The sequence below is a fragment of the Dermacentor variabilis genome, chromosome 3 (genome assembly GCF_050947875.1).
Source record: "Dermacentor variabilis isolate Ectoservices chromosome 3, ASM5094787v1, whole genome shotgun sequence".
Lineage (NCBI taxonomy): Eukaryota > Metazoa > Arthropoda > Arachnida > Ixodida > Ixodidae > Dermacentor > Dermacentor variabilis.
In genome coordinates, this window is record NC_134570.1 from 141,534,107 (window position 1) to 141,550,288 (window position 16,182).

General features: G+C 44.3%; 1 protein-coding gene across 1 annotated transcript in view; it reads right to left on the reverse strand.

The window, feature by feature from the left end:
• Positions 1 to 16,182, reverse strand: part of LOC142576340 (uncharacterized) — a 65,592-nt gene that overhangs the window by 10,316 nt on the left and 39,094 nt on the right. The window contains exons 7-9 of the mRNA XM_075686437.1: positions 6,974 to 7,087; positions 6,022 to 6,124; positions 1,903 to 2,071 (exon numbers count right to left, since the gene is read on the reverse strand). Coding sequence (XP_075542552.1) covers positions 1,903 to 2,071; positions 6,022 to 6,124; positions 6,974 to 7,087 — 386 coding nt within the window. The remainder of the gene's footprint in view (positions 1 to 1,902; positions 2,072 to 6,021; positions 6,125 to 6,973; positions 7,088 to 16,182) is intronic.

Below are 16,182 nucleotides of genomic sequence, written 5' to 3' on the forward strand. Positions count from 1 at the left end.
GCCCCATGAAGTGGCGCTACTGCAAATCCCTGCTCATCATTATCGTTTCTGCCTGGTTCGTGGCTACAGCAGTTCCAGTCTCAGTTTAGTAAGCCATGTCAAGACAATCCAGCAGCTGATTTGTTTGTTTCTTTGCGCACGACGCTGCGAGTAGGCCACGTTTTTCGTTTGTGCGACTGGTATCAGCATGACGGCGTGGTGATGTTTCTTTGTGTGCTGTGTCGAGGTTGCGGTGATGCAACGTGGCATACGGAAACACAGCGTCAAGTGTCTAATGGCACCGACAGTGCCCGTGCAGACTGCGCTGGGGAATGCTGGCAAGCGGGTGCCGGGAGCCTAGGATTGGTCACCTTCCGATGTGCACCCTACTTACGCCGAAAGTGTTCTTTAGAGACCTGTGCAGTGGTTCCGGACACCGTCTCATTTGACCGTGTCACAGGTGCTCACGCTGCTGTACTGACATGCGCAGAACTTGATGACGGCGAGATCATTCGTCAGGTTTCTGCTGCACCGCCGGACGATGACTCCAAGTCGGAAGATGACGCACCATGTGCTATGCTGCCTTCGCATGTGGAGCGTGCACAAGCAGTGACTGTGCTTTCAGCCGCCTATAGTGACCGTACGACCCTCCCAGAGATTCAGGCTTATCTGACTGCGCGTAAACGGAACAGCGTGCAACGGCGCATTCACAATTTCTTCAAGCCTACTGCCCTGCCCGAATAAGTGCGTGGAAATAAAGGATTTCTTATTTTTCTTAATTTGCTTTTTCGGACACCTGCTTATTCAGACATTTCCCCAGTCCCCGTGAAGTCCACATAAACGGTTGGCGACTGTAATCCGTCGAAAATTATCCGTTTTATCTGAAATCTGTAATATCCGAAATGCCTCACTTCTAAAACTTTGGTCGCAACATGTAACACCATTATTGCAAGGAGTGAGTGATGAACGTCCAGAGTAAAAAACAAACAAGCAAAAAAAGTCGCAGTTTCACCCGAAAGGTGAAGCATCGGTTGTGATAGCAAATTAGTAGACAGCTATGCAAAGTAAGGATACTGTTTTTTTTTTACTGTATGAAGTTGTAAACATTCACTTAGTAACAAAATTAACAAGCACCGTGTAACATGTGCATAGGTAAACATGAACACATCTCGCTTGATGACCGTAGCAAGTCGCTGTCAAAACATTGGAGTGAGGAAGCGTAGCAGCAACAGCGAATGAATTGACCTATATGCTGTCACTCGCTTCAACGTTAACTAAACGTGGAAAGCACAGTGCATACAAAGCTACCGGCACTGGGTGCACTTTGTCTACATCGCAGATCGCTTTCACGGCGCCCACAGGGGCGTGCACTTTGTTCACATTGCAGATCGCTTTCAAGATACGGCGCCCGGGTAGCCGTGCTGTTAACAGTAGCCACCGGAGAAGGACCTCCCCCACCCTCAGCTCCTATCCCATGCCTCGTGAGCAAAAGACGGCGTACTTCCGTCCCGCTTTCCTTCCTCCCTGGTTCGCACGATATTTTTGAGCCACGATTGTCGGCTGACCCTCGCAAGTCAGTTGTCTGCCAGTTGTCGACATGGCAAAAGTCCATTTTATACACCCGATTTTGACAGAAATTGCCGCTAATTTCGTGAGCTGTAGTCAACAGTCTGTTGTAATGTGGTCCGTTAACAGTGAACTTCGTAAAATAGGCCAACCAAACTAAGGTTGAAATAAGGTCCGTTATATCCGAAAGTCTGTTGTAGGCGGGTCCGTTGTAATGAACATAGCCTGTATCTGCTACAGCTGTGCGTCCCGCCCAGGAAAAATTGTAGTCTTTTCTCATTTTTAAGCAACTGGGTACAAATCACTGTTGAAACACCATGTACCTTGGGTTAAGGCACGCAATCAAGAATGGTTCACCTGAGAGGCACTGGATGAGCCAGAGGGCTTCCCTGCGCAGGTGCAAATACGGCGCCTCCAGAAGGTGACCCAGTGCACCCACCATACCGGGCGTGGCAGCCACTTCCCCGGCCAGGTCACCCCACCGGCTGCTCCAGTTGGCAAGGCATGCCAGCAGGGATGTCAGGGCCTGCAATAAAAACAGCAATGAATTAAAATTAAATTATAGCTTGGGGCTTTAAGTGCCAAAATCATAATCTGATTATGGGGAACACCATAGTGGGAGGGCTCAGGATTAATTTTGACCACCTCAGGTTCATCAACGAGAACTTAAATCGAAGTAGTACACAAGCGTTTTCGCATTTCATCCCTATTAAAATGTGTCTGCCAAGACCTGAACTGAGCCCATGACTTCTAATAATAATAATATTTGGGGTTTTACGTGCCAAAACCACTTTCTGATTATGAGGCACGCCATAGTGGAGGACTCCGGAAATTTTGACCACCTGGGGTTCTTTAACGTGCACCTAAATCTAAGCACACGGGTGTTTTCGCATTTCGCCCCCATCGAAATGCGGCCGCCGTGGCCAGGATTCGATCCCGCGACCTCGTGCTCAGCAGCCCAACACCATAGCCACTGAGCAACGCCCATGACTTCTAGCTCAGCAGTGAAGTACTGTAGCCACTGGGCTACTGCGATGAGAAAACATGGGAGGCAGTTTCCTCTGCACAGTTTCTTAAAAACGAAAAAACAAGGAAAGAAAGGGACAAAAGGAACCAGTGAGCATGAATTAAAATTTATTGCCTAGAAAGAAAAGACTTGGCTCTCAGGTCTTGTTAGGAAGGGAATTCATAATGCTGCCAAAGATGCCTTGCACATTCCATAATCCAAAAGGGACAGCAAAATGCAGCAGGGCTCGGATAACATAAGGATTTTGTTTCGATTCTGTTCCTTTTCATGTTTTCTCAGTGGTCCAGGTAGCACCACGGATACATTTATCACAGGGATCACATAATAAGGAGTGGCAGATGATAAGTGAGGAATAGAATCGAGCAAAAGGAACCACGGTTTCACACTGGCCCAAATGTCCAAAGGCAGTGACGAATGTATTTGTTACACATATGTCCGGATTTGCTGATCTAGATGCTGTTGGTGGATGGCGTGGACTTGGAAAACCTGAATTCTTGAGTTTTACGTGCCAAAACCACAATTTGATTATGAGGCATGCCCTAGTGGGGGACTCCGGATTAATTCTGACCACCAGTGCTGGGCTGGCCTAGCATTGGGGGAATAGGTGCAACATATTTGATGACCAGACAATGCTGATGGCAGTGCGACCTGATCTATGTGGCTCCACTGCCTGCTTATGAGGATATGTTTGCAGCTAACGTGTTTCTTTAGGCCAGTTGGTGGTGACATTGCAAGTACGGACAGAGGGAGCAGACAGTGACAGCGCAAAGAACAAGACAGGACAGTTCACTGTCCCATTCCTTGCTCTGCCTTTGTCTGTTCACGCTGTCTGTATTTGAGAAGGTGTGTATGGGTCTAGCCTTCCGTGTTTCCCCAGCTCTGGTCATGCCACAATGTCCCTCACAATAGCAGGCCATGTGTGAGCCCTGCAGACAGTACGTGGGTCCTGTGAAGTTTCACTGCAGTAAAAGGCTTTGGTACAGGAGACAGCATGTAAAAACATACTATAAGCAGTGATTTCGGCTGGTGCATTAACCTCAAAGTGGTGCCGCAACCCCACTTATCTATAATTTTTTCATTTTCTCTGGCTCATCAAGCCTCTGCTCATGGTAAGACTGATCCTTTCAGCATGGTCAAGCCTTTATATGGAGAACATGGGTATAACAAATTATCAGATATGACGGGGCATAAAATATTTATCCCCGATATCAGCATGTAACAAATACTGCATAATTATAATTGGATATGAGATATAACTAAGCTACCTTCACGTCAGTCGCAGGTTTGTTATGCCAAGGTATGACTATTCCAGAACACTAATCTAGCAGTTACCAACTTTCCTCCTTAGTTTCCCTTTAATTGTTTTTCCTGTGCAAGAACAGAGCCAAGTATGAAACACAAATACCATGAAATCTGCCGCTTCACAACAATGTCATGAGCTCTTCAGTTAAAGAACGAAACCTAAAGGAGAAACCTCCCTCCTTTCTTTTTCTGCTGGGAAGTAATCTTTTTCCAATGTGCATGACTGTGGTAATAAAGAAGCATCAAGTGCTTTGACTGACATTAGAATGCAAAATAGATGACATTTCTGGCATAATATTCACTAGATGCTGCTGGCTATAACTACCTATGACTGTCTATAACCACCAACTACCAACTATTGTCTATTAATAAGGTTGAACTCCATAAACATTGTTCAAACTTGTCAACCACTGCAAATTTACCAAAAAGGAATTCATTTGCTTGAAGCAACACAGTGAATATTAGCATGTTCCAGGGATACATATCAACTGCAGCTATCAGTATATAGAATATCTTGCTACGTGTAATCAATTAATAATATTTAACTGAACTGCTCATCTGTGCTATGTCAAGAGGGACCTATTAATTATGTGTAATGCCATCAATGTCTAGGTGTCTCTTATTGCTTGTTCAAAATTGCTTGCTCACATGTGTCTTGCTCGTGTTACTTGATGCACATGTTGTAAGAAGCCAACGAACACCGACACCAAGGACAACATAGGGGAAATTACTTGTGCTTAATAAATGAAATAAAGAAACAATAAATTAGTGGAAATTGAAGTGGATGGAAAAACAACTTGCCGTAGGTGAGGAACGATCCCACCACCTTCGCATTGCGCGTGCGATGCTCTGCCAATTGAGCTACCATGGCGCTGTTTCCCCATCCACTTTCTTTGGTATTTATGTTTTCTAGTAGAACCCTGGAAGCCAGCACCACCACTCACAGACTTTGGCGGCGGATGTGGAACATCCTTTTTGCCGCAGGTGTCACAAGAACATGATCTTTTTGGGTGAAGGCAACCGGTCAATAAATCCACACATGCTACTTGAATCATGCTACCTGCATCATGCTACCTGAACATGCTACCTGCATCAATGTTGTCAGATTTAAGACCCTCATTATGTAATAATGGGAAGAAAAGGGGTTAACCGAAGGGCCCGATTTTTATTAGTCATATTGTAAGAAGCCAACAAACACTGACACCAAGGACAACATAGCGGAAATTTCATTCCCCATTAATTTATCGTTTCTTTATTTCGTTTATTAAGCACAAGTAATTTCCTCTATGTTGTTCTTGGTGTCAGTGTTTGTTGGCTTCTTACGTTATGGCTAATAAAAAACAGGCCCTTCGGTTAGCCCCTTTTCTTCTCATTGCTGCACATCTTTGTAGTACATGCGTTTGACTAAGCTGCATTGGTACTTGCTGTCAAGTGATCAAGGAGGAGGGGCGAGTCAAACTGCTTAATCTGCAGTGACTACCTTGCCTCTTCATCACAATTTTGACACAGTAACTTAGAGTGAAATAAAGAGAGTCAAAGAGAAAAAAGAATATGAAGAAGAAAAGAAATGGATAACATAAAAATAAGGGGAAAAACAAACAAACAAACTAGGAAGTTTTACCCAAAGGCGAAGCATTCAAAGCAATAGCAAGGTACCGAGCTGTGCTCATGCTTCTAGTTTAGTGTTCTAACAATTTGCGGAGGTGAAAAGGTGCGACAGAGCACGCAATAGAACTTCTAGCCACTGCGCAGCAGAAACAGCATTCTGGCAGCAATGCTAAATGCTAACGCATGTGTGCACAATGCTCTTGCCAGCAGCAGAAGCTGGAACGCTGTTCTGGCTCTGGCAGAACCAACTGAGTGTTGCACGGCGTCCACTTGGCGTCGATGATTTTCAAGCAAGATGCACTGCGCATCTCTAAAGACCCAGTAATCCTCCACGCGTGGGTCGCGCCTGCACAGCTGATTCGAGGACAGCATGGCACTGGTGGCACCAATGGTGCGAATGTGCCTCCAGTGTCTGTATACGAATTGCTGCCGCAATAATGTATAAGGCGCTAAAGCTGTTTACACTTTTGGCATCCTTTAAAAAGACTCAGAGTGAATACAGCGTGTGGCTTTCTCTTGCAGAGACAAATGCTACTTACAGTGGCATTTTCTTGAGTTGCAGAGCTGTACTGAACCATCCTGCTAGCTACTATGTGGCACAGTCTTGCTGTGCAGTCCATGCTTTCAATTTGAGCACTGTCACTGAAAAGGAAAAAAAAATATACACACACAGTAAACTGAATGGAAGGAAGCAAGACTACAGAAACAATATCGGCAGCACTGCACATCAAACCTTGAGGAAAATGAGGGGAGCACAGAAATTTATTGCAGAAAATGCTGTTTTGGTGTGCCAACATTATCCCTAAAGCACTTGCTAGCTTTTTTTATAATATTCTCTGGAGGATCACAGCATATAACAATAAAAACTACAGAGGAATTAGCAATTAATAGAAGCCGAATTTCTGGGCAGTAAAATATATGTGCACTTTAAGGGCGAAATATAGATGCGGAAGCTGCATTTTAGGCAAAACTAGGTACTATAACTTTTTTTAAAAAAGAAAAAGAAAGAAGATAAAAACTTAAAGTGCAAACGCACATGGCTTATTTACCTTGGACCGAAAGATAACAGAGGGCTGGCAGCATCTGTATAGCGACATGTTACAGGCCATGTCATACAGCGATGACAATGTGAAGGCCTAACCTAAGCACGCTTAGGTTGGCAGTCCATTGGTGCATTGCCTAAAATTGTACTTATGTGGCACAAATATGAGGAGCAAGCATATTAAGCTTCATAGCAAGGCACAATAGCAAAGGAAACTAAAGAGAGGCTTTAAAAAGTCAAAACAGTCTAAGAGTAACATGGAAATATTTATGTAGCGGAAACAATTAACTAAGCTGTGGTGCTGCCCCCCCCCAAAAAAAAAAGAGGCAATTGAAAAGAAAATATGTCACAAATAGCAACTATGCACAGTAAAATTCTTGCATAATGAATACCAGTTCAATGCCATTTCTGTGACACGGATGTAATTATCGATATGCTGGATTTCTCACTTGCTATGGATGTAAAATGCGATCCACCCAAGCTGAGCGATGAAGTCAGGCTTTGCCGAGTCCTGGTCAAACAGTGGGAGCAGGTGTTTGGGCAGGCCCCGGGTGACCACATCTCTGAAACAAAGAAGCTTCACTGAACTATAGAAACCCAAGTTGTCCACTTGTCCAGAAGATTGTAGATTTATAAGAGGAATGTCACATTATTTTTATTTTAAAGTTCATATCCTTTCCATGGAACTTAACATGCATTTCTTCTCATTTCTGGGCTGCTTGCTTGGTGGCTTGTTTTCAACAGGTGTGTTCCTCTGAGGCAAATTACCCATTGAAGCTTATCAAAATGCAGAAGACCCACAGCGGGCGATAGCAGACGCTTTCTTTCTTTCTGTACTTTATCTGTGCATAAACACCATTGCAACAGAGCAAAGCAATGTGTTGCTGTAGTTGTACAGTCTGCCATAAAAAAATACAGGTCATAGGATATGAAAGCTGCCTTCCCGCAAAGCTTCAGCACCGCCACGAATTCAATGTTTCAATGTAAGAATATACATCAAATTACATTTTTGTTTTATTAAAGAAAGCTTGAAGTGTGATCCCTCCACCCCCAACCTACACACCACAAGTCACAAGTCAACACAACAGTGGAGTAGACTGTACTTCAACCAACTAGGTGAATGTAAAGAGTTCAGAAAAGCTTTTAAAAAAAATCCTTCACAGATGTGTGCCACTCTAACAATTGAGATATCAAAGACAGTGAAGCTGTATATAAGTGTTTACTCGCATCCTTGCAGAGTACTAGGTGTCTGTTAACTGGCTGTGTTCGAGCAGGTCGTGGCTGGTCTTAGTGACGCCTCCCGCGCAGACTACATTGCAGCAACACGTCTCACTATGCGTTCTGCATCATAGCCATCACAAAAAACAGCCAGCCATGGCCACACTCAAGTGCATCAGCGATGCTGTGTTGCAGCACCAAGCCTACCAATATAGCAGCTTTCACCAACACTGCCAAACAAGCTCCATGCTGACTTCCAACATGGAGCTGGTAAAACGCAATGTGAGATACAAAAATAAGAGATTACTGGATAAAAAAGCTATGGAAATAAGTTGTCTATTTGAGTTAGGTAAATTCAAGGCAACATTCATTTTATAATCTTGATAACTGTGCTTCAAAGGAATAATTCGGGACTGTGACGGTTCAATTAACATTTGATATTGCCCATGCCATTCAAACGGGTATAGACGATATTCTAATTGACATTAAGAGAAAAAAATGCAGCTGGGCAGGTCATGTAATGCGCCGGTTAGATAAGCGCTGGACCATTAGGGTGAGAGAATGGGCACTAAGAGAAGGGAAGCGCAGTAGAGGATGGCAGAAGACTAGGTGGTGCGATGAAATTAGGATATTTGCGGGTGCTAGTTGGAATCGGTTGGTGCAGGACAGGGGTAATTGGAGATCGCAGGGAGAGACCTTCTTCCTGCAGTGGACATAAAATTAGGTCGATGATGATGATGATTGCCTATGCCATTGCACGCCGGCATTCACCGCTGCTCAAAAAACGGCTGCGGAACATCCTGTAATGCCTTCGCTGTAGAATGAACTTTGCAGCCTTGGTCATAACCGCCCTTGCAACTTTCCCTCCGCTGAATCTTAATAAGCCTTCACAGCAAGCACAAGCGTGCGGCCATGAGGCTTCAGTGAAGGAGATAAATTGGATGTAATATATGTGTCAACACTTTGTGCCAGAGCATCTTGAATCTTTAACTTAAGTCACACACATGAGAATGCAGAAAATTAATCTGCAGGTTTTCACAGAAAGTTGACAGCAGTGCAATGTGGTCTTGCTGGTAGTGCATGATATGATTCTAAGAGAGAGAGAAGGAGACATCTAAGGGGCACTGTCAACCTTTTTGTGTGTGTGTGTGTGTGTGTGCGTGTGCAAAGAACATCAGTGATGCTACAAGGTAAACAGAACAAGTATTTAATTTTGACTGGTCGACCAGTCTTCATCAGGGTTTACAAAAAAGTGGCACTTTGGCACTGATAGTGAACAAAAGCAGACAGTGTGCTTAGCCATCCTTAGGGGGAAAAGAGTAGAAAAACATGCAAAAGATACATCAAAGCAAAAAGAACAGTGCTGACAGTGATAGACTCTAGGCGCTTTGACATCTTTACAGCAGCTTTATCAGTAACATTGCAGGGCAGGAGGAACACTAAGTTCCATGTTTGTAGGGCAATGACAGTGAAAGCGAAAAGATATAAGTCGGAGAAAAAGGAGAGGGGCAGAGCGTAGCAGCAGCTATCCCTGTTGTAATGAGGCAGGGAGGAAACGGATGCCCCACTGTACCAGTGCGCATGCTGCCATTGTAGGAGGAAAGCACAAGTTAGTTAAGGCAGTGGGAAGCACAAGAGACGGAGCTCAGAAGGAAGACAGAAAGGTGGCAGCTTGTGAAAAGGAACACGTGGAGTCAAATACACACAGGTTGTTCCACATAATTTGAACCAAGGATTTTAAGAAAACGGTTAGCCGCAGCTGAATAAAACTAACAGCATATGGTTCGCCATTATGTGGCGCTCCTCAAAGTATTTTTTATATACTGCCTAATTAATTAAGGTCAATTATGCAAAATATTTAATATTTACTTTAGGGCCAAGTGTGTTTCGTTGCGCTGTAGAGGGGGTCCAGGAATGACTGGACGGATGGATGGATGCAAAACTTTAATGAATGTCCTGAGGTATGCGACTCAGCGCGCTGCGGGCCACTCCCACGTTGGGACTCTCTGATAAATCATGGACACCTGGTGAGCAATGCGATAAATACTTGGTCATGTATATTTGCGCAGTTCTAGAAGGCATTATAGGAGAGTAGGAGAGACACTGTCCTGTTTACAGTAACCTCTCTAAAGAGGATGAGGAAGCGTTGCGAACGCTGTGGGGCTATCAAACAATTTTCATTAAGCCAATGGACAAATGTGGTGCACTGGTGGTACTTGACTGGAACGATTACGTAGTGGCACTCGCAACCGTGCGTCAAGCCTGTCGTTTACCAGGGAAGACGGTGCTTTTCTGCATGTGTCATCGCCATAGGTGCTGGCGCACTGTGAAGCAGATTGCTAGAGCCGCGGCCGCTCACTTTGCCACGGTCCGAGCGCATGGTTCTTTCACAGGAACCATGGTCGAGAGCACGGCAATAGAATAGAGCATGAGCGCAGTCACATGGTTTTATTTCATATATTGCGGGCTTTCTTTAAACGCAAAAAAAAAAAATCACCACGTAGCATGTACATTGCCATAAAAAATTGTATCAGTCGTTCCTGACTGATACAATTCTGATACTTTTTTCAATGATATCAAGCATCTTGCGTGTTTTGTACAATAAGTATATCCAAGAACGGAAGCATTAATAACATTTGTTTAACTGAGAGTTTTCTTATAAAATGTTGTTGAAGGATGCCCAGAATTTAGAAAAGTTGGAAGATCATAGTTCATCAAGAAGAAAAATAACACATCATGCGCAAGATATAGTACTTGAAGGTCTAGAAACTGTTGCTCTGTTACAGGGCTGCGGATTCAGCTAAGCAATCTGCAAAAGTATTACAATGACTCAGAGCTCTGTTACAATGTTCACTAAAACATGTTACCGGGCTAGTTGGTGAATGACTTCTTGCCAAAATTGTGGCGCAGCAGCAGACCAGGCCTGACAGAGGTGTGCCTGTCCATGTTGGTTCTGTCGTCCCTGGACTTTTGGTGCATGAAAAATCTGTCACAGTGACAGCAGTGCTCACTAGGGCATAGCCAGTCTTCTCAGAAGACAGCTGTTCCAGTAGCTCCCGACAATGCATGTTATGTATGCATAGTCACCAAATTGTGCTGAACATGTTGTATCCTGGAACTATGGCTCTCTAAAATCTAACCAGGCAGCTCGAGATTTATTCTGGACCTCAAGAGTGGACTAAATGACAAGTGGCTTGACATTTAGTGGGAACGAAGTATCCTTATTGTAGCAAGTATATAAGACGAAGGTTGCAGTGATTACACTAACAATCACAAATGCTAGTGATAAGAAAGGAAACTGCAAAAAAATGTGTGTATTTATGAGCTCTGAAACAATGCGAGGCACTAAAATAAAGCAGTAATAAAAAAAAAGAAACATTGGATGTTGGGTTTTTTACGAGTGAAATGCTTCTATTTTATTATGTGTTCATATTTGAAGCTCAAAATTATTAAAGCATATCTACAATTTGGTACCTAATGTCAGGTACAGTTTTAGATTAGAAACAAGTTCTTGTATCATTGCGTCCCTAGTGTAAAGCTATCGATGACTTTCTGCTAGTCTACCGTTTTATCATGTTGAATGCTGGGAAAGGCGAGACCTTTTTTTACTGCACCCTATGACCTTATCCAAATACTGAATCGTCGGAGGGTAGAAAAAGAGCGCTCAGCTGTGGCTGCACTAACTGACAGTGCAGTGAGGATTTGCAACAGGGTCATTATGGTTGGATACAGTTTGACATCAAATTACTCAAAAGCTGCCATAGCTGCTGGTAGCAGAAGAATGCCCTTCACTTTTTAAAGCGAAGCTTTCTTTGCCTTTTTTTTCAACTGTTCCACTGTTGCTGCTGCTTGCATGCCATGTTGGGAGGTGGATGAGAGCTCACAGGTGGAGTGTGGGAGACAAGGTAGGCAATGTCAACAACATTTCAGTAGAGTAGGGCGACAATACCTTCCGACGCGCCCTGGAGGAATCCACAATGCCCTCTGGAAGCTGTATTAGCCGTGTGATCCCCCGCAAAAGCATTGCAGGAGCTGCCGCACTTGCCTCCGTGCTCACACGCAATAGCAACGACAGTCCAGGGAGGAGGGAGAATGTTAGAGAGGGAATAGAGGGAGAGAAGGCAGGGAATCGGTACAGCCAGATCCCGTACCGACACGGTTAGGAAATGGGTGATTAACCTTACCCCTCTGCGCTGGTAGCAGTTCATATAACATGACACGGGAGAAAGAAAATCCGTCGTGAGAAAGCATTGCTCATTTGGGCTCTTTTCTGTAAAGGAATGAGTGAATGAATGACATGCCTCTTTGTGTTCTGTGCCCAGAGAACTTAAATTGAGCACTGCCAACCCTACACGAGTACAGCCAGCATAGATGCCTCTGATGGCTTAGTCAATGGCAATGTTGGCTTACTAAGGTACATGGAAACCAATGAGAACGACGATTCACAATGTCTGCGGCTCGAATTTCCTAATGTGTCGGTCAGTATCATCACAGAGACCAAGGCAAAAAATGCCAGGTTGCACCAGCCTGCAATATAACCCCAGTGGGTGCCCATAGACAAGTGTAATATGACTGTAACTGTTTACAAGCGCGATAACGTTACTTGTACGAAGGTCAACTTTCTTCTCGTAGTTCAAGCTAATGCAATGACCATCCACAAATCAGAGGGTGGCATGTATGCACAGGTTGCGTACGACTATGGTAAGTGGCCCCCTTTGCGGCTTATGTACGTCACACCATCGTGTGCGACTGCTGTTGAAGGCTTGTACCTAACAAATAGAAACGATGACTTTACATTTAAGCACTTGTCTTGATTACAAGATCGACAGGCTGCAACAAGCCACAAGAAACGGAGACATCTCAATCATGTCCTTCAATGTTCAAAGTCTACACGGCCACGTCCCGGTCACTGAAGCGGATTGTGTGGACATCATCGCGTTGTCGGAAACATGGAGTGCCGACCCATAACCCATCACCAGTTTCCAACAAGTGTGCCACTGGAAGCAACAGTCTGTCAGGTGCACTGGAGTGGCCATTGAAAGAATGAAATGGCTGTCCATTTATCCACTGGACCAGAAATGTTGTCTTACCGCCAGATTGCAAAGGTAGGCACGCACTGATTGACGGCACTGCTAAAGCATGCGTTGTGCAACTCAAGCAACAGGATGTCAACATTGCACTGGTCGGTGTCTAGCCTCTCGGTGACGCAAAAAGAAATCAAACACTTCTTTGCACTCAGGTTCGCTCAATATGCACCCGGAGCATTGATCCCTGGTTATGACAGCACCAATGTAAATACAATGCCATTGGTATTCACTGGAGATTTCAACATCGATCTGAGGAAAGCTGAAAACTACTGGCTGCCAACGTTTATGCTAGAGATTTTCGGTGTGCGCCTCGTGAGCTACGACTCCACCACACCCCTACCAACTTCCAGAGCTGGTGGTGCAATCGATCACATTTTTGCAAAGGGAATTCAGACGATCAACGTTCAGCAGTACGTTTTGCACTTCTTCATTCATGGGCCCTTGCTTACCATTTTACTGACATCGCGGCATCAGCATGACACTATGCAAGTGGCCGTTTCGCATATCAACACTTCTGCCAAGATGTGATGCGCCGTGTGAGCCAATGACAGTTCTAACCGTCTCGCTGGCTATGAACAATGGCACACAACAACGTCTCAAGCAAACACATCCCTCTGTGTGTTCTGTGTATTACATGGAAAAACACAAGTGGTGCAGGCAAGGTAACAGTTTACGTCACATCACCACTGTCAAATGCTATCAACATCACCACCAAACACTGTCAATGAGCACAAACAGCCCAGAAAGCTTCGTTTACATCAATTCCCACAGTGTGTGGGATCTGCATATTTTTCTTGTTCCCACTTTGCAGATCACAAAAAAGAAGAGAGCATAAAGAGAAGTTTGCAGTTCCTGCTGTCACTTGCGCGACTTGGCAAGAGCGTGCATAAATAATAAACATCAAGTGCTTCCTCCAACAGCCTATGTTTGAGATATTCTACAACAGACTCTATTATGAAACATGTGTACCAGGCACGTACGCAGGATTTATTTTCTGGGGGCGCCCAACACAACATAGCTTCTATGCAAAAGAGGGGGACCTACTTTACTAGTCCAAATGTGAACGTCCACCATTCGCCATAAAAATGCGTAAACTCAAGAAAGAGAAATGAAATAAGGTGTATTTTACAGGTACGCCCTGCGCGATACACCTCTCCTTTACTTGGCAAACAAGGAACTACGTCAAATGGACTTGTGCAGGAAAGAAGCGCAGGAAGAACACTGCCAAGGACAAGTAAAGAAGCCAAAGTGTAAAATAAAGATTACTTTAGTAGAATACAACTTAAAAAAACAGCAGTTGGCAACCAAGGCACACAAACCGCGCGGGGTTGTGTTACTTATCCAGCCCATCACAGAAGCAAACAGTATCGTCGTCATGCGGCCTTTTCAAAATGGTGTCGTACTTGATACCTCCGGAGTGTCTGCTGTTCTTGAATAGTCTTTTCATCGGTGGAGGCAATGAGGTGTGCAACAGACACGGACAAAGTGTATGGAGTCTGAGCATTTCACTCTTCAAAAGTCTGCGGTGCTGTTAATTTCACTGCTGAACCCGTTTTACTCATGAAACTTCACTGCCAACTAAAGTGAAACTTGACAATAAATAGTTGCAGCAAAGAAAGCATGTTATTTCAGTTCAATAAATAATTAGGGTTTGGCCATTCCACATAATAGGCGAGGCAAAAGGTATAAAATTACGCACCAATAATTTTATTTTTGTGGTCGCCACCTTATTTGGGTAACAGAAAAAGTTTGAAGTACGAATTATTTGCAGCATCCCGGAGGAACAATGGCTGGCGGTTATGAGGGCGCGGCTTCACTGCAGACTTAATTTGTATCCGACTAGAGTAGCGTTTTTGAATTAGCTCTGAAAGAACTATAGAGAAATATATATTTGCGGAACCGTCACAGTTCTTTTGGATCCCTCGTTTATGCTCTACCAAGTGCCGCAAACGACTCGTATTGTTATTTGGGAAGTTACGTAACGATGTGTGGCTGCCAATTCATTACAATCTCTTAGGGCGCAGGACGCTGCGATTATATACGTACTACGCCCACCGCGGAAGCTTAGAAAGACACTTACAAAAGCACAGCAGAGAAGTGGCTACGTCAAGCGGCTTGACTGATAACTGTAGAAGCGTCATTAAAAACACACGGAATTGTTCTCCACTTCCAGCGCCATTTTCTCTACTTACTCTTTCAAAAAAAGATGTTGATCTATAGATATTTTCATAAACAATGGGTAAATTTCTTAACTTTCGCTTTGTCTTCCTGTTTGGCTGTTGCCTCGGTTGCCGACAATAGATTCCTTAGTAGATTGCTGAATTTCTCAACGCCTTGCGACTCTTGTTTCCAGTTAGCAATTTCGCACAAAAAGTGCTCTACAATTAGGCAAAAACCAGACGAGATAACGGATGACATTCATGTTGCTTATGGATTTAACGATTATTGCAGGGTTTGGTGATGGACGCTGTTTCGCATCCTTTTATTTTTCATCTTATCTAACCCATATTGCAGGTGTATGGTTCCGAAAATCTCTCAGCGTCGCGGTGAGCCATTACTCGAGGAAATAATGAAGCAAAAGGAAAAGTTAAACCCAACTGGCGTTTTCTCTGGCCGCAACTCGTTCTACATACAGACCAGCTGAGCACGAACCGAATCCCTTTCTTGGTCCCTGGATCAGTCTAAACGAAGAAGGTTGCACTAACGAAGAAACAGCGAAGCGCGTGACGGTCGAAAAGATGGTGACAACTGAATGCACCTCGAGTTAATCGCTTGGGCACCGAATTTGATGAGGAAACTGGCCTTCACACCCCAAAGGTGCTGATAACTACCGCCATACGAAAGGAGTGAAAAAGGCAGCAAACTGTAGAGAAGTGGTGGCATGGGCGGGGAGGGAGGGGGGGAGGTTATGCATCAATTTCAGGGGGGGGTCCCCGGGCCCCCCCTTGGGTACGTGCCTGATGTGTACAGTGGATCGGAAGTAGCTCCACACTCCTGGAAGTCACTTTACCAGTTTCCATTAGTCTCTGAACGAGAAGAGACAAATCTAGTTCTAAGCATTCAGCAACATTTCCAACTGGTTCAAAAACTTCTTGAAATACTTCTTTCACCTTTCACCTTTTCTCATCTTCCCTCTAAGGACTGACATTGTGTCCTTTCCACTGTTGCAAGCACTCTGTATGTCCACATCTGGTTTCTGGAGCAGCTGGCTCAGAGGGAATGTTACGGACAGAACATCACAGAGGCTGAAAGTTGTTACAAATTTGGCACCCTTTATTAAATTAAGCAGTGCCCTTGCTTTTCCAGCATAGTTTTGTTCTTTCCAATTTGTTACTAAATTGAGGGCATTGACA